This window comes from Hippocampus zosterae, chromosome 7, assembly GCF_025434085.1.
Source record: "Hippocampus zosterae strain Florida chromosome 7, ASM2543408v3, whole genome shotgun sequence".
NCBI classification, from domain to species: Eukaryota; Metazoa; Chordata; class Actinopteri; order Syngnathiformes; family Syngnathidae; genus Hippocampus; species Hippocampus zosterae.
This window is the reverse complement of record NC_067457.1, coordinates 11,981,501-12,002,899: the sequence shown is the minus strand read 5'-3', so window position 1 is coordinate 12,002,899 and position 21,399 is coordinate 11,981,501. Positions and strand designations below refer to the sequence as shown.

Genomic DNA, 21,399 nt, shown 5'->3' with positions numbered 1-21,399 from the left:
GGGCAATGAACATTTCATGTGTTGGGGAAGGTCCCTCGCAGTGCCGTCATTCTAAAGCGGGCGGGGAGGATGGGTCAGAACTGCAGCCGATCCTTAGTCATTGTGGAAACATTTATGAATGATTTATGCCTCCACCCTATTGACTCACAGGCTTCGCTTGTTTTAAGGGATTTACTAAACTTTCAGATTTTCTCATTACCTGTATTTCGAATCGTTACGTTCCAAATGCGATTTTAGATAAATTAATAGCGGCCACTAAGAGGATGTCAGTACATTCCACAAAAGCTTTTATTGGCATCATTTTATTGAATACGATATATAACTGGAAGATGAAAGCATCAGAAGTTCCAAACCTTAATACTGTACTGCCGTTTTGGGAGTGAAAAAAATCAATGACATGTCAGTTTGCACTGATTTGAAAGTCTTTCTCCTACTGTATTTGCAACAACACACGACTGAACATCAGTTGGAGAAATCCTGAGCAAGACTCAGAACATAGGAGGGGGTTTTTTTCTGTCGAAACAATTTTTTTTTTTTACCATAAAGCATAGGCACTGTTCACCCTGACATCTCAAAACAGGAAAACACAATTACTAGACAAAGACGTAACATTTAGACTATTGTTGAGGAATGGGAACTGTCAATCTGTAACCAAGGAAGGGCCAAGAGCAAATTGACAGTTCCCATTCCTCAACACTATCAAACAAAAGACATTCCTATTAAGCTGTCATCCTTTATCATTCCAACCAGCTATGAAGACGAGTGGTCACTTGCGCGTTAGGCAAGGGCACAGTCTGCCAGCAACACATCACACACACAAACATATACTACAGGATATAAACAGTACAAACGTGAGAAATATTGTACACAAAGCACATTCAAGAGATTATGCCATTAAAACTCACAGAAATGCATCGTACATCTGAAACCATAAAATGATTAAAAGTGCAAAGAAAAAAAATCCAATGTGCCTTTTTCTTAAAACATTTTCCTATCAGATTGCAACAACAATGGCGTTTCCACAGGTCTGTTGGGAAAAGTGCAACAAAATATTGGCATAGCAACAGGATCGTAGGGCACAGAATCCACTTGGAGAAAGACAAACACCTTATTTACAAATTAACAGACAGGCCTGTTTGTGTGGTACATTCAGACAACATTGTGCTGGCTGTGGTTGGAGGATGACGGGCAGAGCGAGTAGGGCTTGTCGCTGGTCAGGCTCTTGAGGGCTCGGAGCACGGCATCTGGCATGTGATCCACGAGCATACTAGGGCTGATTAAAATACTCCTGAAGGCCATTTCATTCGACCACTCGGCACGGTATCGGACCTGGGAGAAACAAGATCTGGGAGAAAAGGAAAATATTTCGAATGTTAAGAATAAATACTATCTATTCCAGGATAACCCTATTTATATAGTTTTTTTGTTGTTTTTTTCCTCAATCACTACCAGAGAGCTCATGCTCATGTCAGCTTTCTGAAGCGACACAAAGTCGAAGGAAAAGATATGCTGTCACGAAGTCCGAGTCATTTACACAACCTGCCATAAAAAGAAATGTTGGTGATGAAAATGGCCAATATTTAAGAAGGGTGAAAAAAAGGAGACTAAATATATTTTCTGTTGACAAGTTTTGAATGCGCGGGAAAAAGTAGCAGTGCTCAAGAAATCCAAGGTCATTAGTATCATATTAGTATTTTCCCCAGTGTGGGACAAATGAAGGTTATCTTATCAACTCCACATGTCTGCAGGTAAGCAAGATAAATATTTCCTTATAATGTTCAGTTGTATTTAACTTTTTAGTGCAATATGTTTGCATTTAATCTTGAAGAACCATTTGTTTTTCAAATGTTATTTCGGGCAGATTTTTATCGAACCTTTGTGTGAAATGCATTTTAATCAAATCATTGAATACAGATTTTTGTTTAAATGTTCCTACATTTAAGTGCAGTGTTAATGTCCATATCTGCATCCTGTTACAGTGGCTGAGAGTCATATGAAATATACATTTTAGGAATTTAAAAAAAATCTGTAGGCGACAAACCTGCGTGTGGGCCCATCTTCCAGAATATGCAGAACACGTCCAGGTAGGAAGAAAGGCATGTGTGGCACAGTGTGGAGAGGTGAGTCGTCCGACGCCAGGCTTTGATAGGATGACGATTGGTGGATCAAAAGTGATTCTTCACCAAGCAGAGGCAGATTAAGCTCCTCTTCCCTCCTGCTCACCATTTCAGAAGGAGAGTCATCTGGTTCTCCACCAAACAGTTCGTACCAGCATCCCTGCAAAAGGATGCGGTACTGCAACACACACACACACACACACACACACACACACACACACGCACGCACACACACACACACACACACACACACACACACACACACACACACACACACACACACACACACACACACGCAGCTGACATTGAGACACAACTAATATTAAGGCTGTATTATTGTTTGAATGGCTTCTTACTTTGGGTTTATTGCAATTTGATACTATCTTGAGTATTTTTCGTTTCAGATCCTCCATATTGGGTAGGCTCAATCTATATGAGGGAGGGGGGGGGACAATATGACTTCACAATATAGTAATGACACGAGAGAATCATGTGAAAGGCTACGAAATGTTGAGCTTGTCAGTTGTCCTTGTTTCTACGCATGTAATAGCAGAGCAGTGCTAAATATAGTCCGCATTACACATGCGTCTATAAAAGTCTCGACACCACGACGTGTCCATTTAGTCCATTTTGGGAAACTACAACACACAAGCCTGTTGCACCTTCGATGATACACAGTCCGTCCAAATAATGATGTAGTACATTGAAAAAACCATTCAATCAGTGCACTAAGTCAACTATTTTCAAAAACCAGTACTGGTGACGGTGACACACTTACCGTGGAACCAGGTCTTTTCCCAGTACAACAGAGACCACAAAGTCCTTGGAGTAATCAGCTAAGGCTTTACTGTATATAAAATGAATACAAAATTGTTGGTAACCTTCCATTCAAGAAAAAAAAACAGTTCCACAGTAATAACATGAAAACAACCAAAGGAATAATAAATTACATTTTCCTGAAAATTAACCCTTTCATGCACCCTATAACCTGATTGCATGATTAGCTGTCCACTGTAGAGGCTGCTGTCCCTGAAAGGGTTCGTGAAAATGAACTCATGAAAATTAGTCATTACTTTATTTTTGTGGTCCAATGGAAGTAGAGTGGTACCTCTATTTACGAAATTAATTGGGTCTGAAAGAAATTTCTTCACTAGAAAATTTTGTAAATCGCGTTTTTCCATGTAAATGCCCTAATGCCAAAATTCAGACCTAAATGTTTTCTAAAGGCGGCCCGGTAGTCCAGTGGTTAGCACGTCGGCTTCACAGTGCAGAGGTACCGGGTTCGATTCCAGCTCCGGCCTCCCTGTGTGGAGTTTGTATGTTCTCCCCGGGCCTGCGTGGGTTTTCTCTGGGTGCTCCGGTTTCCTCCCACATTCCAAAAACATGCATGGCAGGCTGACTGAACACTCTAAATTGTCCGTAGGTGTGAGTGTGAGCGTGTATGATTGTTCGTCTATGTGTGCCCTGCGATTGGCTGGCAACCGATTCAGGGTGTCCCCTGCCTACTGCCCGGAGACAGCTGGGATAGGCTCCAGCACCCCCCGCGACCCTAGTGAGGATCAAGCGGTTAGGAAGATGAATGAATGAATGAACGAATGAATGAATGTTTTCTAAAGCATAAAACTGTAACATCAATCAAAATCTAAATATGTAACAAATACATGTTACAAATAGATTATTGCGCAATAAATGAGAGCTGTGCATAACGTAAAAAATAAAGAATAAAAATGGTCATTTAACTTTGAACTCCGTGTCCTCATCGTTTTTTGCCCTCTTAGTTCATGTTCTCTCTCAGAAGTGTTTTTTCCCTGCCGTTTTGTAAAGAACTTTTCCAAGGCCGTTTGCTTTTGTCGGCTTATAACAATCCTTTGAAAATGTCCAAGGCAAACGTCAGCATAGTGAGCGATCGCCCGACTGGTGAACACTTTTTTCTGGGTGGTTCACATTTAGGTAAAACTACCAGAACGCCTCATGGACCGAAGGGCAAATAATGAGGACGCTGCATAGACAAAAATCTATTCATCTATCTGCACACAGACACATACTAGAAGTCAGTCTTAGCCAATGGGATGCCAGGAAGGTGCTAGGTAATAGCCAATGGCAGAGCAGCTATAAGTATGTTGCGTTCATGAAACTCTGAGTTGCAACTAGGGGACTATACAGTACTGTATTTTTACCAATGGTATCTTGAAATTTCTTACATAACAAGAGGCAATATTTTCCTGTTGAGGCATTTCACCCCCTTCTCATGGTCTCACCACCCATGGGAGGGGTCAAAGGGGTCGGGTGCAATGCGAGCTGGGCGGCAGCCAAAGGCGGGGACCCTGGCGGTCCGATCCTCGGCTGCAGAAGCTAGCTCTTGGGACATGGAATGTCACCTCTCTGGCAGGGAAGGAGCCCGAACTGGTGTGTGAGGCAGAGAAGTTCCGACTGGATATAGTCGGACTTGCCTCCACACACAGCCTAGGTTCTGGTACCAGTCCTCTCGAGAGGGGTTGGACTCTCTTTCACTCTGGAGTTGCTCACGGTGAGAGGCGCAGAGCAGGTGTGGGCATACTTATTGCCCCCCGGCTCAGTGCCTGTCCATTGGGGTTCACACCGGTGGACGAGAGGGTTGCATCCCTCCGCCTGCGGGTGGGGGGACGGGTCCTGACTGTTGTTTGTGCATATGCACCAAACAGCAGCTCAGCATACCCACCCTTTTTGGAGTCCTTGGAGGGTGTGCTGGAGAGTACTCCTGCTGGGGACTCCCTTGTTCTACTGGGGGACTTCAATGCTCACGTGGGCAATGACAGTGAGACCTGGAGGGGCGTGATTGGGAGGAACGGCCCCCCCGATCAGAACTCGAGTGGTGTTTTGTTATTGGACTTCTGTGCTCGTCACGGACTACCCATAACGAACACCTTGTTCAAACATAAGGGTGTCCACATGTGCACTTGGCACCAGGACACCCAAGGCCATAGTTCGATGATCGACCTTGTGGTCGTGTCATCGGATTTGCGGCCGCATGTTCTGGACACTCGGGTGAAGAGAGGGGCGGAGCTGTCAACTGATCACCACCTGGTGGTGAGTAGGCTCCGATGGTGGGGGAAGATGCCGGTCCGTCCTGGCAGACCCAAACGTATTGTGAGGGTTTGTTGGGAGCGTCTGGCGGAATCCCCTGTCAGAAGGAGTTTCAACTCCCACCTCCGACAGAGCTTTTCCCATGTTCCGGGGGAGACGGGGGACATTGAGTCCGAGTGGACCATGTTCCGTGCCTCTATTGTTGAGGTGGCCAATCTGAGTTGTGGCCGTAAGGTGGTTGGTGCCGGTCGTGGCGGCAACCCCCGTACTCGCTGGTGGTCACCAGCAGTAAGGGATGCCGTCAAGCTGAAGAAGGAGTCTTATCGAGCCTTTATGGCCTGTGGGACCCCAGAGGCAGCTGACGGGTACCGACTGGCCAAGCGTAACGCAGCTTTGGTGGTCGCCGAGGCAAAAACCAGAGCATGGGAAGAGTTCGGTGAGGCCATGGAAGCCGACTTCCGGACGGCTTCGAGGAAATTCTGGTCCACCATCCGACGTCTCAGGAGGGGGAAGCAGTGCACCACGAACACTGCTAAAGTGGGGATGGGGCGCTGCTGACTTCGACTCGGGACGTTGTGAACCGGTGGGCAGAGTACTTCGAAGACCTCCTCAACTCCACCAACATGCCTTCCTTGGAGGAAGCAGAGCCTGGGGACTCTGAGGTGGGCTCTCCTATCTCTGTGGTTGAAGTCACCGATGTGGTTAAAAAGCTCCTCGGTGGCAAGGCCCCAGGGGTGGATGAGATCCGCCCAGAGTTCCTCAAGGATGTTGTGGGGCTATCCTGGTTGACGCGCCTCTGCAACATCGCGTGGTCAACGGGGAGAGTGTCTCTGGATTGGCAGACCGGGGTGGTAGTCCCTCTTTTTAAAAAGGGGGACCGGAGGGTGTGTTCCAACTACAGAGGGATCACACTCCTCAGCCTCCCTGGTAAGGTCTATTCAGGGGTGCTGGAGAGGAGGGTCCGTCAGGAAGTCGAGCCTCAGATTGAGGAGGAGCAGTGTGGTTTTCGTCCTGGCCGTGGAACAGTGGACCAGCTCTACACCCTTGGCAGGATTCTCAAGGGTATGTGGGAATTCGCCCAACCAGTCTACATGTGTTTTGTGGACTTGGAGAAGGCGTTTGACCGTGTCCCTCGGGGAGTTCTGTGGGGGGTGCTTCGTGGGTATGGAGTACCGAACCCCCTGATACGGGCTGTTCGGTCACTATACCACCGATGTCAGAGTTTGGTTCGCATTGCCGGCAGTAAGTCGGAATCGTTTCCAGTGAGGGTAGGACTCCGCCAAGGCTACCCTTTGTCACCGATTCTGTTCATAACCTTCATGGACAGAATCTCTAGGCGCAGCCGAAGCGTTGAGAGGGTCAGTTTTGGTGGCCTCAGTATTGCATCCCTGCTTTTTGCAGATGATGTGGTGCTGTTGGCTCCTTCAAACAGGGCTCTCCAACTCTCACTGGAGCGTTTCGCAGCCGAGTGTGAAGCGGTTGGGATGAAAATCAGCACCTCCAAATCTGAAACCATGGTCCTCAGTAGGAAAAGGGTGGAGTGCCCCCTCCGGGTCGGGGGGGAGATCTTGCCCCAAGTGGAGGAGTTTAAGTATCTTGGGGTCTTGTTCACGAGTGAGGGCAGGAGGGAGCGAGAGATCGACAGGTGGATCGGTGCAGCGTCTGCTGTGATGCAGACGTTGTATCGGTCTGTCGTGGTGAAGAAGGAGCTGAGCCAAAGGGCGAAGCTCTCAATTTACCGGTCGATCTACGTTCCAACCCTCATCTATGGTCATGAGCTATGGGTCGTGACCGAAAGAACGAGATCCCGGATACAAGCGGCCGAAATGAGTTTTCTCCGCAGGGTGTCCGGGCTCTCCCTTAGAGATAAGGTGAGAAGCTCGTTCATCCGGGAGGGGCTCCGAGTCGAGCCGCTTCTCCTCCACATCGAGAGGAGCCAGATGAGGTGGCTTGGGCATCTGATTCGGATGCCTCCTGAACGCCTCCCTGGTGAGGTGTTCCGGGCATGTCCCACCGGGAGGAGACCCCGAGGAAGACCCAGGACACGCTGGAGAGACTATGTCACCCAGCTGGCCTGGGAACGCCTCGGGATCCCCCGGGGAGAGCTGGAAGAAGTAGCTAGGGAGAGGGAAGTCTGGGCTTCCCTGCTAAAGCTGTTGCGCCCGCGACCCGGCGGTAAGCGGTAGAAGATAGATGGATGGATGGATGGATGATGGATGGATGGATGGCATTTCACAACTTGAAGATTTTGTATGAAGATACGTTCGTAAGTAGAGGTACCACTATATAAATAAAAATAAACTGGAAACCTTTAATATTTTCCTGAGCAAACGACTACAGTTGTCTTAAGTTTGATGGACACCTTCTCCAAAAGGCATGTTGCAGCTCCTTCCAAAGACATTCAATATGATAATATATAGATAATTCTGATTCTGGAAACAAACGCCACGAAAAATCTAATCTAATAATTGCGAGCATCCATGCAGTGTACCAAAGTGGATGCTTGGAACTTGAAGACAAAAGGTATAATTATATATGTATTTTTTTTGACCTTTCAGGATGGTACGAATGCTCCCATCATCGTCCACCATTAAATTCAGTCCCAGGGAATCCCACGAGCCTTTCTTACCTCAGGAGTCCCCCTGGTGGAGAAAAGGCATAGCACTGAAGAGTGGGAAAGGAGTGGCGCAATAGGATGGCAAGCACTGCAGCTGCACCCGCGCCCAAGCTGTGACCGGTAATGACCAGTTTGTACTCATGCAAAACAAAAACAAAAAAAAGCATGTATAAATAATTTTTTTTCTTAACATAGGGCCAGATAGAATATTCTCTTTCTGTTTAGCGGTAGTACAGTTGTGCGAAATCAGGGCAGGGGCAAATACATTTTCACAATATTCCACTTACTGGCACAATGGAGAACGCTTGGTTCAGGATTCCATCATTGACCAGCTTTCTGTAAATGTAAGATGCAGCCTGGCTGATGCCCTGCGAGAACCAGAGAGAAGGACACTTTCAAAAACTTGTGAAACCAAAAACAAACAAGAATAAAAGAAATAACTTTGTTTGGGGAACGAACATGCCTTGTGAGCATAGCAGGCTCCAGTCACGCCATCGATGGGCATGTTCTCACATTCGGCAGAAAGGTCTGTCAGGGCATCCTTGAGGGCAGACACAGGGAAATACACATTGGGTCATACTCTTCTATGTGTACTGTGATTCTTTTTTAAGTGCCTCGGCTTGCAAACTTGGATTCACATTTCACTGTTCAGACTTATGGCGCACACCACAAGTAAACTGCAAAGGAACACGGGAACACTGGGAGGCGTTATTTAACTCATTCACTCCCAAAGACGTTTTTAAACGTCTTCTCAGACTTGGTCCAGAAATGGCTGGTACTGAAGGAGTTCATGAGAGCACAGTTTGCTTCAAAATCCCGGAACGTGTGCTTTTCCTGAAACTTGACGAATGTAATTGAAATCAAATAAAGCACACATGAGGATGCGCCACAAACATTCCCAACAAGGTAGTAGCCATATGGTACCGGGCTGTTAGACTAATGGTTGAAGACCACTCCTCACACTATGTCTCAGAAATAGTAAGCCACAATGATGTACGCCAGTTGTGCCTAGTATGTCGATCATGATCGACAGGTGTCTCGCGGACTGCTCGCACGTCGATCGTGAGTGGTTTTGAGGGGGAAAAAAAACAATTGTCTTTGTGCGTGTTATTAATATGATATATTGTTGTGTTAGTGCACACTCCACCCTTAGCATCCTATCAGTCTCACTTTCACAAAAAAGTATTTACAAAATAAAATTTAAAAAGCAGGTCACAAAAAAGATTGGGCATCCCTGGTGTACAGGATATCATCCGAAGATAGTCGACTTGAGTCACATGGCACAACTCACCTTCAATGACAATGTTCCTCTGACAGCCACAAGAATAGACTCCCGCTTATGATCCAGCACCACAAAGAAGGGGATCTCGTATATCTAAAACACATTTGTTCAGATGACAAAATGAACGGAAGAATTTCAGCAACTGAAGTCAATTCACCTTTATTCTCGCCATCTTCAAAAAGGATGAAGGGAAACTACCTGATTGTGGAAGCTGACATGAATGAAGTCTCTGTCTTGCAATCCAGTGATTTGCAGGATGGAAGAAAAATTACAACCCAGGTGGTCTGCCCCAACAATGTCAAACTCGTCAGCACGACTTCTACAGCTAAAAACAGAATTAGATTTTGTTCAATACCAAATAATGTCGTCAAAACTCTTGATGTAACTAAAAAGACAACCTAATCATACCAGTCTCCGCTAAGTTTGCAGGGCCCGGTGAGAAGGTTGGAGTAAACGTACAAAGGCCAGCCATAGGCTGCAGCAGCAAAGTGCATAAAGTGTACGGCTTTCTCCAACTCGGACTCCAGATCTTCTTCCTTCCAATTTTCATTCATATTGCAAAATGTATCTCCTTAACATAAGCGGAACTGAATAGTGTCATTGAAGAAGTTACCTGAATATAATCTACTAGGGGGGAAAAACATTTACTTACAATGGGAGATGATGGACTGTGATCAATGGTGACATCTGGATCTCTGCTTCTTTCCATCTTGTCCTGTTCCTGATGTATCAAAGCCAAACCGGCAGCAATATCACTGGGAACCAAATCTGTGTCCTGCAACACACACAAATATTTCAAGGCAGTGCAGGGGGGATTGGATTCCGTCATCAAGTCAGGCAGCACAAGAAGGCGCTGCGATACACCATATACCAGCTTCTAAAACATCAAATGAATTGTTTTAGATTTGTGTCCTTGAAGTGTTTTTCCCGCATTAGTGGCAATATTAGAACTCATTCAGTACCAGACAATTCTAGACCAAGTCTGAAAAGACGTTTAAAAACGTCTTTGGGAGTGAATGAGTTAATGTTGTTATATTTCATTCTTTTTGGATATTTTATCATGTCCAGATTTATATTTTGAGCCCAAACGTATAAGGACCTGCAGGAAAATAGGCTGCTGTGCTAGGATAAGATGATTGATTGGTTGCTTTATTCGTGTACAAATCCAAAATGTAAATTAAATTCAAATAAATACTTGGACAGCAATCTCACATTTAAACGTCATCTTGATAGAGTGAGTACAATCATCAAATTTACAATTGTAAATTTTACGCATCTTCGAAATCATACGTCGACAGAAGCTGCCAAAATATACACGTTTTTCTTTATAGTAGATCATATTAATTACTGAAAACCCGCCTGGGCCACTGCAAATTCTACTATTCTAAACCTGTAATATCTTTATATAAACAAGGGCTGACAATTTTGGATTAAAAAAAAATTCTTCTTCTCCTTTTGGCTTGTCCCTTTTCAGGGCTGCCATATTTTAAAAAAATAATAATAATTAAAGCAAAAAAAACCCCAAGATCATTCCATCATTATACATCCATTTCGTTACCTTAGCGTCTCGCATCCTAGACGCATAATTTTCCCACTGGACGCAGAGTTCCAAATAATGTGCGTTTTTGGGACGCAAGGAAATTTCTCAGTCAAAACAACAACAAAAAAATACGGTACATGTTTTTTTCCAGCAATGATCGCAGTTTGACAATCGCCGTCGTTGTTGTTTTAATCTCGCGTTAAATAATCTTGCGTGACGAGATTTCCGTTCTCGCGAGACGAGATTGGCAACAAGTGGTGCGAACAGGTGTTGCGAAAGTTTGTTGCGGTGATATCACAGAGGATGCAGCTAAAGTTGGATAGTTTTTTGCGATGATAAATTGACTTTGAGAAAGCCTTGCATCATCGGAAGCAGAGTAAAAAGAGAAGAATTTATAAGCTCAAAGACTCAACCATGGGATGAACTAAGAACCTATTTCTCAGAAAATCTTGTATGCCTGAATTATTAAAATTTTTGCAGCATTTGTTTATAAGAAATAAACCTAATGTCAATGTATATTGTTGTTGTTTGTTATTATCAAATGCAATTGAATAAGTCAACCATTTCAGAATTCGAAATTTGGGACTCTCTAAATGCATAATGGGACTCATACTTTTCTGATCACCGAGTCACTGGGACTCGCATGGCTTAAACTGTAAAATTATCACTGAACTATACAAGATCATTCCATCATTATACAATTCTCAATAAATATAGGATACTAAGATGGGGAAAAAATCAATCCTTTTAAGGATGTATGCCTTCTATATCACATCTTTCACAGATTAGCACCACTTCCACTCTGTAACCTTACACAAAAAAATTACACCAAAAAAACTTTATAGGAAAAAAGATGATTGACAGGCTAGTTTTAAAATCGTATACATTTGGCATGTATAATTCCCATACCTTGCTTTACCAGATTTGACACAACTAGTAGTGATCTTTGTAAGAATCTGGATTTATTTAATTGATCATTTGACAAAAATGCTAAGACATTGGCAAGAAAGAGTGGGGCTATGCTGGCAAAACACACTATTTATCTTTCTCTCACATGGAATGAATTCAGATTTTTCCTCAAGTGTCTTTCCTTCATCAGTCATACCACATCCCACTCCTTTGCCCAGCTGTCAACAATCACGTGCGATAGGAAAGTTTTGCAGCTTTTGTCTGTATGCCATTTGCTTCCAGGCTTCTAAAAACAGATTCCTCTCAGTTTCATATCACCTCTCTGAAATTTGCTCACTCAGACTCGCGTTACAAGGAGATGTGAAGGAAGAGACTTACAGAGAAGAAGCCACTGACGAGCTGTGAGATGCTGGAGAATGCCGCACGGTTGCTTTCGTCCTGCGGCAAACAACAGCACAAAAGTCGGAGCCTGCTCTCCCACACCTTGACAGCGAGCGAGCGCGCCGTGGAAAGGAACTGAGTTCCCCCGCTGCTCTCCAAGTGTCGCACTCCCAGGGGCTCCATGGGAGCAGCTGAAGGCCGAGAGTCGCCCATTGGATCAAAGACAAATATTACACCCAGAGCCGTGAAAAGCAGGATGATCCAACTATATGAGGAGAAAATCTGTATTTAACATCTCTTAAAACACAACAGAATAAAGCGTGCTAATATATCCCACCTGGCAACCACTGCTGCGACGACAACCCCCACGGTTGCTGGGTCACAACCTTTACCATCATCAGACACCCACACAGCCCCCAGACAGGCCCACATCAGCTCGGGGAGGTAAAGAAGAGCTCGCAAGTACACCAGCGTAGGCATGCAGCGTCGTGATCCAGGATTTGTTATGGTACCTGAAAACACAAACATCATCGCCATTCATGGAATTAACTTAACACCGGCAAACCAGCAGCTGGATTTGTGTGTCGTAAGACTGTCATTAAGAAAGGCATAGAACGGAACCACCATTACTTAACACGTGGTTTTTGAAATCGGCTGAACATCTGTGCTCTCTAACCTTTGAATATGCAGCGTGAAGTTGTTTTATGAGCCTTTAATGGCACTCCTAGGTGGCAATTTACAAACTACCCAGGATGTTAGACATGACGGAACTACCTGTTTAAGACAAATGTATTTTTAATTCTTGTCCATCTATTCCTTTTCTGCACCGCTTCTCCTCAATAGGATCACCATTTAACTTTAGGCAAGAGATAGGGGTCGTAGCTGGACTAGTCGCAAGTAAATCACAAGGCATATAAATAGACAAATAATTTCGACTCACATTCACATCGAAGAGGACAAAGCATGCATGTTTTTTTTAGTCCATGGAGAAACCATGCCGCTGCGCAGCCACATTAACTAGAAATGTCAACTTCTACAGCAGATAAAATAATTCTTATGGTATGGGGTTTACCTTGAGCACTGACATATACAATGGCACATAGTGACAGAATGACGAGTGCCAGCACCACTAAGAGTCCAATAAGGTAGATGTGAAGAACACCTTTCCCGTTACAATCAAATTGACCCTTGTGATAAGAGTACAGGAGGACGGTGCCAATCCACCTAAATGAAAGACAATAGATAAAGTGTGGCGTAACAAAGGGAGAGAAACATGTCAACTACATTCACAATCCCAAAGAGTAGCAGAGTTACAATTAACGACTATGCAATAGAATTGTTGATTTCATGAATAATTTGAGGCTCATACTTACCAAAGTACGCGGATGAATAATTCGAAAGCTCCAGGGAAAACAAGATCATCACTGGCGATTCCCCACCGACGACCAAAAACCACCATTCCAGGCATTTTGGAATCAAAACGAATAAATGTTGCCTCGGAGTAATGGACTGCTGTAAAATCTCTTGAACGGGCGCTTCGGGTCATTCATGACTCCACTTCCTGAAAGCATATCAAAATTGCCACATTGTACCCTTACAACGTTGCATCACAAGCTCAAGAATTCTGTCTCAACACGCCATATTACATTCTCGAGTGTTTACCATTGTGACGATAGCCAAAACGTTCCGCTAATTATTTCGATGCACGCCAAATGATACTAACCGCGTGCTTTACTGACATTAAATAATATGATTAAGGTACCTCATGGAGGTCGGCGAATTGTTGATGTTAAGTGATTAGCTGATTATCTTCTAATGTTAGCCACAAATACTAAAATTATACCGATTCCACGATAAAGATTTTCATTGATCATAAAACGGTTAGTTTCGACGGTTTACAAATTATTATTTCGTTGCACGGCAAACGCGTTTCTTTCGAGAAATTAATGGGAACAAATTCTAAGATAAACGGACCTGTTTTCCCCACAGACTGTCCATCCGGGTGTATCAACCCTATGCAACAGAGCGTCGGTATTTCGTTCCGCTTGTAGCTTTTTGTTTTGAGAACGGACAATTACTATTGCACCATTCACAAAGCACTCTCCTTGGTAGTTACCTACTGCGAGCCTCGGCAGAAAGCCTTTTCTGACATTATATTTGCATATATCCGTCGAATTGGCATTAAGGGTTCCATGGTGTAATCGTTAGCACTCTGGACTCTGAATCCAGCGATCCGAGTTCAAATCTCGGTGGAACCTGAAATTTTAACGTTTCATCGGTGGAATTAGAACTTTTAATTTATGTATCATGTTTAATGTGTTTTATTAAAATCAATAGCATACACATGTTTAGATACTCATTTTGTCCCCACAGAAATGTCGAAAGTAGTAACTCGTCTCGTTCACGGCTTATTCGTCACATCCGGTGACGTCAATGTAATCATGGCGGCACACATAGCTCGATGCTGTATTTTTCTTTGCGGTAATGTCCGAACTCGTTTCACCACGATTCCGCAGCAAGTAAAACCAAGGCGTGTTCAGACTAATCAACTTAACAACATTCTCCAGCCGAACGCTGGTTATGCAAACCGAGGGACCGATAACAACCAGGTTAGTCAAATAGCGTGCTACATTGAAATGATGAATGTACATTTCTAATATTTCAATGAGATTGAAACGGTTCATGATGCAAAACAAACGACTGCATAATTGTGAACCTTTTTTAGGGTGTTCAAGTACTCGTTCCAGTAGGTAAATATTTGCCAACCAAATCACAATACTTCCTTAAGCCTACTTTGTATTAACACTTTCTTTTCTTAAGACCGTCTGACCGTGTCTTACAGTCGAAGCAGTGGTCCTGGTGGTCAGCATGTCAATAAAGGTATTCCAACAGTCAAACGGTGAATTAGTGTGTGTGTTCCAACTTGACAATGCAATTTCATCCCACAGTCAATACGAAAACAGAGATCAGATTCCATGTGTTAACTGCAGACTGGATCCCAGAAGACGTGCGACAGAAAATCATGGAAAAGGTGTGCTGAAGAATACTTTCACCATATTAATGGAGAACCTGTAAATAAAACTAAAGTGTACAACATTTCAACCTTGTGATGCAGAACAAAAATCGAACCAACAAGGCTGGCGAGTTGATCGTGACCTCTGAGCTGAGCAGGAGCCAACACAGGAACTTCAATGACTGCATACAGAAGATCTCAGCTGTCATTGCAGAAGCTAGCGAGAAGCCACATGAGGCAACGCCAGAAGATATTGCTCTATGGAAATCTAGGTAACAATTTTAAACCATATTTACTCATATACTGTAGCTGTCTGTGTTTTTTTCATATGCTGTGTTACAAATTATTTTATATGTAGGATTTATTCATTCATTCATTCATTTTCCGAGCCGCTTGATCCTCACTAGGATCCTCATTCATTGAAGGTGCACCTTATACTCTGAAGTGCCTTAAAGTGCGGAAAATCTAAATGCTGATCAATATTTTGGGAAATACTGTGATTGTCTTTCTTTTGTGATTTTGGCCTTATGTAGAGAAACTGTTTTTCAGGTTAGACAACAGAAACAAGGAGAGAATCAGACAGAAGAAGATCCATTCTGCTACCAAACAGAGCAGGCGACTGGAGTTCGATTAATGTTCCAGCCCACCTTTATAACGTCAACTTTAATGTATTTATTCTATTTTCTCTTTAATAAAATAGTTTTGAAAAAAAAACGCTTCAATATTATGTGACCAATCACCCTGTCAACAGATTTTAAAAAAGAAATAAAAAATTGGAGGAATCTCAATGTAAATACTGTACTGGAATCGACAAATGCATTACCGGTACTTTTCACTAGTGTTGAAGGTAATGAGTTACAAAAGTAACACGTCACTCTAATATATTACATTTTGACAAGAAAGTAATAGCAAGTTACTCATCATAATATTTTTAAATATTATTACAGTTTCTGAGTCCCAAAACACGTCTCAATTTTCTGACCGTACGACAAAATGAATCACTTACAGCACAGGTGTCAAAGTCAAGGCCTTGGGGCCAGATCTGGCCTGCCACATCATTTTATGTAGCCTGCGAACACAAATCAAGCATGTCAAGTTCCATGATACTTGCTAAAGTCTGAACCAAAATTTCAAATTGTCATATGTAATCCACAATAACAGTAATTATTCTTGACTTCTGATTTTAAACCTAGTTATGCATCAATTTGCTGTGCGCTGTGCAAGTAATATATGGAGTGATTAATCATTTATATGGTTTCCCAAAATTCATAACAGCCATCCAAGGCAAACCGTAACAATGTGGCCCGCGACAAAAATGAATTAGACACCCGTGACTTAAAGTACAGTATAGGGAAAATCAGTCCAGTAGGTCATTGACGATAATAAGCCAAGTCAAGTACAACTTTATTGTCAAATGCGCTATATGTGCAACATAAAGCACATATGAAATTTCCTCCCTCTCAAACAGACAACAAGAGGAACCACTGAGGGTGCCCGCGCCGCCATCAAAGGAACCATACCATAATGACACCCAAAACCTACTTGCCTGTACAAGTGCCTGTAGAAGTCACACATTTAACACTGTCTAGCTAGCTATCTAGTTTTGTTCGGCCAATTATCAAATATGCTTCATCTATCACTATAGACCAATTATTATAATACTTCATCTATTTGGAGCTGGGAGTCGCGGCTTGGAGTTTGAAGCGGATTACGTGGGACAGGAGAAGTGAACTAATCTCTTTTCGTCAATGGATGCTACAGCTTTGTGTTTGCTTTCAAAACTTAGCTTGTAGCAGACGTGTGCTCATTTTCAGCATGACGTCTCTGATCCACTGGAGAAAGGACACTTTGATCCTCTCCTCTTTCATCTAGAACTGCTTCAGACAACAAAGTGTATGCAGAAAACTGGTGAAGATTGAACGACTGTGTCCTATGTGTTGTCTTGTGTTATTTTTGTTATTTTGACTTCAAAATGGCGCCGCGAGAGTGGCTGCCTTTCAAGCAGCTCCTATATTTTGTTGTTCTACTTCTTACTTTCATAACTTTGCTGCTGTGAATTGGGAATTTCTCCATTGTGAGACTAATAAAGGGTTTTCTTATTAGTATTATTTGTTGTACCAATGATCAAGTATACTTAAAAACTTTTTTTTTTTTAAAGAAAACAAACGTTCTCGAGTGTGTAAATGAATTGGGGTATGTTAATAATTTTGTGGTGCACGGTCTGGGATCATTTATTTACTGGAGCAAATATCAGTTACAATAATTACATTTTAAAATATACATATTTATTGAAGGGTGGCCCGGTAGGCCAGTGGTTAGCACGTAGGCTTCACAGTGCAGAGGTACCGGGTTCGATTCCAGCTCCGGCCTCCCTGTGTGGAGTTTGCATGTTCTCCCTGGGCCTGCGTGGGTTTTCTCCGGGTGCTCCGGTTTCCTCCCACATTCCGAAAACATGTATGGCAGGCTGCTCTAAATAGTCCCTAGGTGTGAGTGTGGGTGTGGATGGTTGTTTGTCTCTGTGTTCCCTGTGATTGGCTAGCAGCTGATTCAGGGTTTCCCCCGCCTACTGCCAGAAGACGGCTGGGATAGGCTCCAGCACCCCCCGCGACCCTAGTGAGGATCAAGCGGTTCTGAAAATGGATGGATGGATATTTATTGATATAAATATTAATCAAAGGCAGTGAACTCCCACCCACCACAGAGTCAAAACATTTCACATTACACCCTATATATAGTTTAAGATCGTCATGACAAGTTAAATAAATATTAAATCTATTAAGCCCAGCTTTTTAAAAAATAAATTAGTTTAGAGCAGGGGTCACCAACCTTTTTGAAACCAAGAGCTACTTCTTGGGCACTGATTAATGTGAAGGGCTACCAGTTTGATACACACTTAAATAATTTGCCAGAAATAGCCAATTTGCTCAATTTACCTTTAACTCTATGTTATTATTAATAATTAATGATATTTATCTTTGTGAAAACACTGATCATGTTAATGATTTCTCACAACAAATATATAGAAACAGATAAATATCAATATGCAACACTTTATTTTTATATTTTTCAAACATTTGAAAATGATCACTTCTACAACAGTATTATGAAATCACAATATCCCATTTTAACTAGCTAGCCACTAACATTTTTAACAAATCATGAATTACTTTGCACCATGTTTGTACAAATAATAACTCATGTAAAATACAAAAATCAACTCTCAAATTTTTAAATAAATCATGTCACACTTTGAACTGGACACCAAATCTTTTATCTGTTTCTATGTCAATTAGTGGGAAGCCTGGCATTGCATGCTGTTAACCAGTGTGTTGTACTCTGGTGTGTAACTTGACACTGAAACTCTGAGTGAGTCTTGCAGATGTGCATCAGTGAGGCGTGTTCTGTGTTTGTTTTTGATGAAGGTCATGTCAGAAAAGGCTGATTCACAAAGATAAGTTGAACCAAACAGGCTTGCAACCTTCATAGCTGCTGCGCATACACCACTGTACTTTTCTGTGTCAAGAAGGCACCAAAAGTTTGGTGCAGCCTGATGGGCTTTGAGGTGGAGGTCATTTTGCAGTGTTACAATTTCAATCTCCACCTGTTCAGCATCCAGGCTGAATGTTGCACTTAACTGCTCAGCAATACATGATATGTCCACGTTCATGAAAGGGTTAGAAATGAACGACACACATGGCTCAAGCTGATCCAGGTCACAAAACCTGTTCTCAAACTCTTGACCAACTCTGTTTATGACCTGAGAGTACTTTTCTGCAACTTTGTCAAAAGCCTCAGATGCAGAAGCATTGTCTTTCAGCACCATCTGCACAGAGGGAAAGTGCAGCACTTTTTTTCTCTGTAAATGCACAGAGAAAAGGCTCATCTTAGCTTTAAATGCATTTAAAGCACTTATCATATCGGCGACAGTCTTACCTTTGCCTTGCAGCTCACAGTTCAAACTGTTCAGTTTCCCAGTAATGTCCGTTAAAAATGCAAGGTCAAGTATCCACTCAGTGTCCTCCAGCAGCACGGTGTCCTCACCCCTGGACTGCATGAACTCTTTGATTTCACCCAAAAGTGACAAAAAACGTTGCAAAATTCGTCCCCTGCTAAGCCATCGGATTTCTGTGTGCAGTAACAGGTCACCATATTCAGCTGACAGGTCCTCCAAAAGTACCTTGAATGTTCTGTGCTGTTTAGCTCTGGAGCGGATGCTGTTTATGATCTTCACGACGGGTGTCATTACGTGCTCAAAGCAGATCACTTTTGCACATAAGGCCTGCTGGTGTATGATGCAGTGGTACTGCAGAAAGTTTGGGAACTCTGGGTCAGCTTTACAGTGAGCAACGAATCCTGTGTGTCGGCCAATCATAGCAGGAGCTCCATCCGTAGTCACTGATACCAGCTTTTCCAGCGGCACCTTTTTTTCCACCAAAAACTCCTTCACTGCGTCATAAATGTCAACTCCTCTCGTAGTTGTCTTCAGGGGCAGTAGTATCAGAAGTTCTTCTTTTGTGGAGAAATCATCAAACACCATCCGGATAAAGACCATCAGCTGAGCCGTACTGCTGCCGTCCACCGACTCGTCACACTGGATGCTGAACCACCGGCACCTCACCAGATCACGGTCCAGCTGGTCGGCCAAGTTCCCAGACATCATCGACACTCTTCTTACGATTGTAGTTGCCCCGAGTTGAACATTGGAGAGACTGGAGAGTACATCGGTTCCATACTTCTCGTCTTCAAGCACAGTTTTAGCAATTATCATCATTACTTCTTTGACAACATCCCCGTCTGTAAATGCCTTCTTTTTCTTAATCAAGAATTGCGTAGCTCTAAACGAGGCTTCGGTTGCTTTTTGGGAGTTTTTAACCGGTCTAGTGAAAAAAGACTGCCGTTTGCACAAAGCAGCCTTTAACTCACGGGCTTTCTCTGCTCGCAGTGCGCTGCCCGGTGGGTAGTTAGCGTGGTAACTTGTGTGACATGTAGTGAAATGTCTCTCCACATTGTGCCGCTTTGCTACCGCCACAGTTGCCCCGCAAATGAGACACACGCAGGATCCTTTCACAGTGGTAAAAAAAAACTCTCCCTCCCATTCGTCGTGAAAATGATATGTTTTCTTTCTTTTTTCTGCCATTTTTTGGGGTAACTCTTCTCCTCAGTTTCGTTGCGTCTGCTAGCTTGTTTGTATGAGAGCAACAAACGCTATGAACTATACTAGGTCAGAGTTCATTTATATTAAACACAAAAAACATTTTAAATTTTAAGTGTTTTTATATATATGTTGTCATTTGTAAGTTACTTTTTTTCCCCCAAGATGGCGCCCGAGTAGGCAGCCTTCGGCAAGTGCTCTTCAAGAGCCTTGCTTTTTTGTTCTTTTTTGCTGTTTTTGTCTTTTGTTTTGTCACATGTTGTTTGTTGTTTCATTGTGTGGACCTGATATGGACTGTTTTCAGCGCTTTTTGGCCACGACATTCGTCAAAGGAGCAGTATCTGTGCTTGGTGGTTGCGCCTTCTCGGCAGCACGCCTGTACCAGCACAGATTTTGATTGGGAGGAATGTCGGCGCCATTGACTGTCGGTGCTGGACAGACCTGGGGCGCTTGTGTTTTTTGCGCCAGTAATGGGCAGCATTTTTCACAACCCCGGTTTGTTCAGTGGCTATGTCAGCGCTGTTGGACAGTCGGCGTCGGTGCGGCTGGATGGATGGCCGCTGAAGTTTTCGGATGAGGAGAGAGGAGCGTTGGCGAAGAGCGCCGATGCGTATTTGGAACCGTGAGTCGCCGCTTGGAATTGAAATGGATTTCCATGGGACAGGAGAAGTGAACCAATGTCTTTTTTCGTCAATGGATGCTACAGCTTCTTGTTGACTTTGAAACTTAGCTTGTAGCCGACGTGTGCACATTTTGAGCATGACGTCTCTGATCCACTGGTTAAAGGACACTTTGATTCTCTCCTCTTTCATCTCAAACCGCTTCAAACAACAAAGCGTGTGACGGAAAAGTGGTTAGGACTGCACGACTGTCCGTGTTCTATGTTATGTGTTGTGTTTATTATTTTACTTTATGTTGACTGTTTTGTAAAGCGCTTTGTTACAGCTGCCGCTGTTGTGAAAGCGCTATATAAATCAGCATGTATTGTATTGTATTGTATTGTATTACATGCAAGTCTGATTTAAACAACAATAGCAAAAAAAAATAAATACATAAAAAATAGAGGCAGCTCACTGGTAAGTGCTGCTATTTGATCTATTTTTAGAACAGGCCTGCGGGCGACTCATCTAGTCCTTACGGGCGACCTGGTGCCCGCGGGCACCGCGTTGGTGACCCCTGGTTTAGAGTAATTCATTACTCTGCATAGGTGGTAATATTGTAAAGAAACGTATTCCTTTCAAATGCAAATAGCTATTAATATGAAGTCTATAAGTGTGGGACGAATAAAGGATATCTTATCTTATAACATTTTGGAAGTAATTTCC

The 21,399-nt window shown here is 43.2% G+C and overlaps 2 protein-coding genes and 1 non-coding gene across 6 annotated transcripts; 2 read left to right on the top strand and 1 right to left on the bottom strand.

Moving 5' to 3' along the window:
- Window positions 1-856: 856 nt before the first annotated feature.
- Window positions 857-14,039, bottom strand: LOC127604146 (diacylglycerol lipase-beta-like). Of its 3 annotated transcripts, none has more exons than XM_052071092.1 (16): window positions 13,884-14,039; window positions 13,283-13,470; window positions 12,982-13,133; window positions 12,247-12,421; window positions 11,907-12,174; window positions 9,732-9,854; window positions 9,488-9,615; window positions 9,278-9,404; window positions 9,089-9,172; window positions 8,261-8,338; window positions 8,085-8,165; window positions 7,810-7,934; window positions 2,896-2,964; window positions 2,474-2,546; window positions 2,042-2,295; window positions 857-1,345 (listed from the first exon to the last, which is right to left on the bottom strand). In XM_052071092.1, the coding sequence occupies exons 2-16, from the start codon at window positions 13,453-13,455 to the stop codon at window positions 1,150-1,152; spliced, it is 2,106 nt and encodes a 701-aa protein (XP_051927052.1). In that variant the 5' UTR covers window positions 13,456-13,470; window positions 13,884-14,039; the 3' UTR covers window positions 857-1,149. The 3 variants fall into 3 exon arrangements, with proteins under 3 accessions (XP_051927052.1, XP_051927051.1, XP_051927053.1); XM_052071091.1 differs by having other exon boundaries at window positions 13,572-14,009; XM_052071093.1 differs by lacking the exon at window positions 12,982-13,133 and having other exon boundaries at window positions 13,572-14,014.
- A 56-nt stretch (window positions 14,040-14,095) lies between these two features.
- Window positions 14,096-14,167, top strand: trnaq-cug (transfer RNA glutamine (anticodon CUG)). The gene has a single exon. It is a non-coding gene; the product is annotated as a tRNA-Gln (tRNA).
- A 147-nt stretch (window positions 14,168-14,314) lies between these two features.
- Window positions 14,315-15,636, top strand: LOC127604261 (peptidyl-tRNA hydrolase ICT1, mitochondrial-like). Of its 2 annotated transcripts, none has more exons than XM_052071301.1 (6): window positions 14,315-14,518; window positions 14,635-14,655; window positions 14,752-14,789; window positions 14,858-14,940; window positions 15,025-15,194; window positions 15,472-15,636. In XM_052071301.1, the coding sequence occupies exons 1-6, from the start codon at window positions 14,490-14,492 to the stop codon at window positions 15,554-15,556; spliced, it is 426 nt and encodes a 141-aa protein (XP_051927261.1). In that variant the 5' UTR covers window positions 14,315-14,489; the 3' UTR covers window positions 15,557-15,636. The 2 variants fall into 2 exon arrangements, with proteins under 2 accessions (XP_051927261.1, XP_051927260.1); XM_052071300.1 differs by having other exon boundaries at window positions 14,635-14,659; window positions 14,730-14,789.
- The last annotated feature ends 5,763 nt before the right edge of the window (window positions 15,637-21,399 follow it).

Coding starts and splice junctions, on each gene's coding strand:
- LOC127604146 (XM_052071092.1), bottom strand. CDS start 13,455: ATGACCCGAAGCGCCCGTTCAAGAGATTTTACAGCAGTCCATTACTCC. Junction 9,616..9,731: donor ACAGTCCATCATCTCCCATT/GTAAGTAAATGT, acceptor GAAAATTGGAAG/GAAGAAGATCTGGAGTCCGA. Junction 2,296..2,473: donor CAAATTGCAATAAACCCAAA/GTAAGAAGCCAT, acceptor TGTGTGTTGCAG/TACCGCATCCTTTTGCAGGG.
- LOC127604261 (XM_052071300.1), top strand. CDS start 14,351: ATGGCGGCACACATAGCTCGATGCTGTATTTTTCTTTGCGGTAATGTC. Junction 14,519..14,634: donor GAGGGACCGATAACAACCAG/GTTAGTCAAATA, acceptor AACCTTTTTTAG/GGTGTTCAAGTACTCGTTCC. Junction 14,790..14,857: donor TGGTCAGCATGTCAATAAAG/GTATTCCAACAG, acceptor TTCATCCCACAG/TCAATACGAAAACAGAGATC.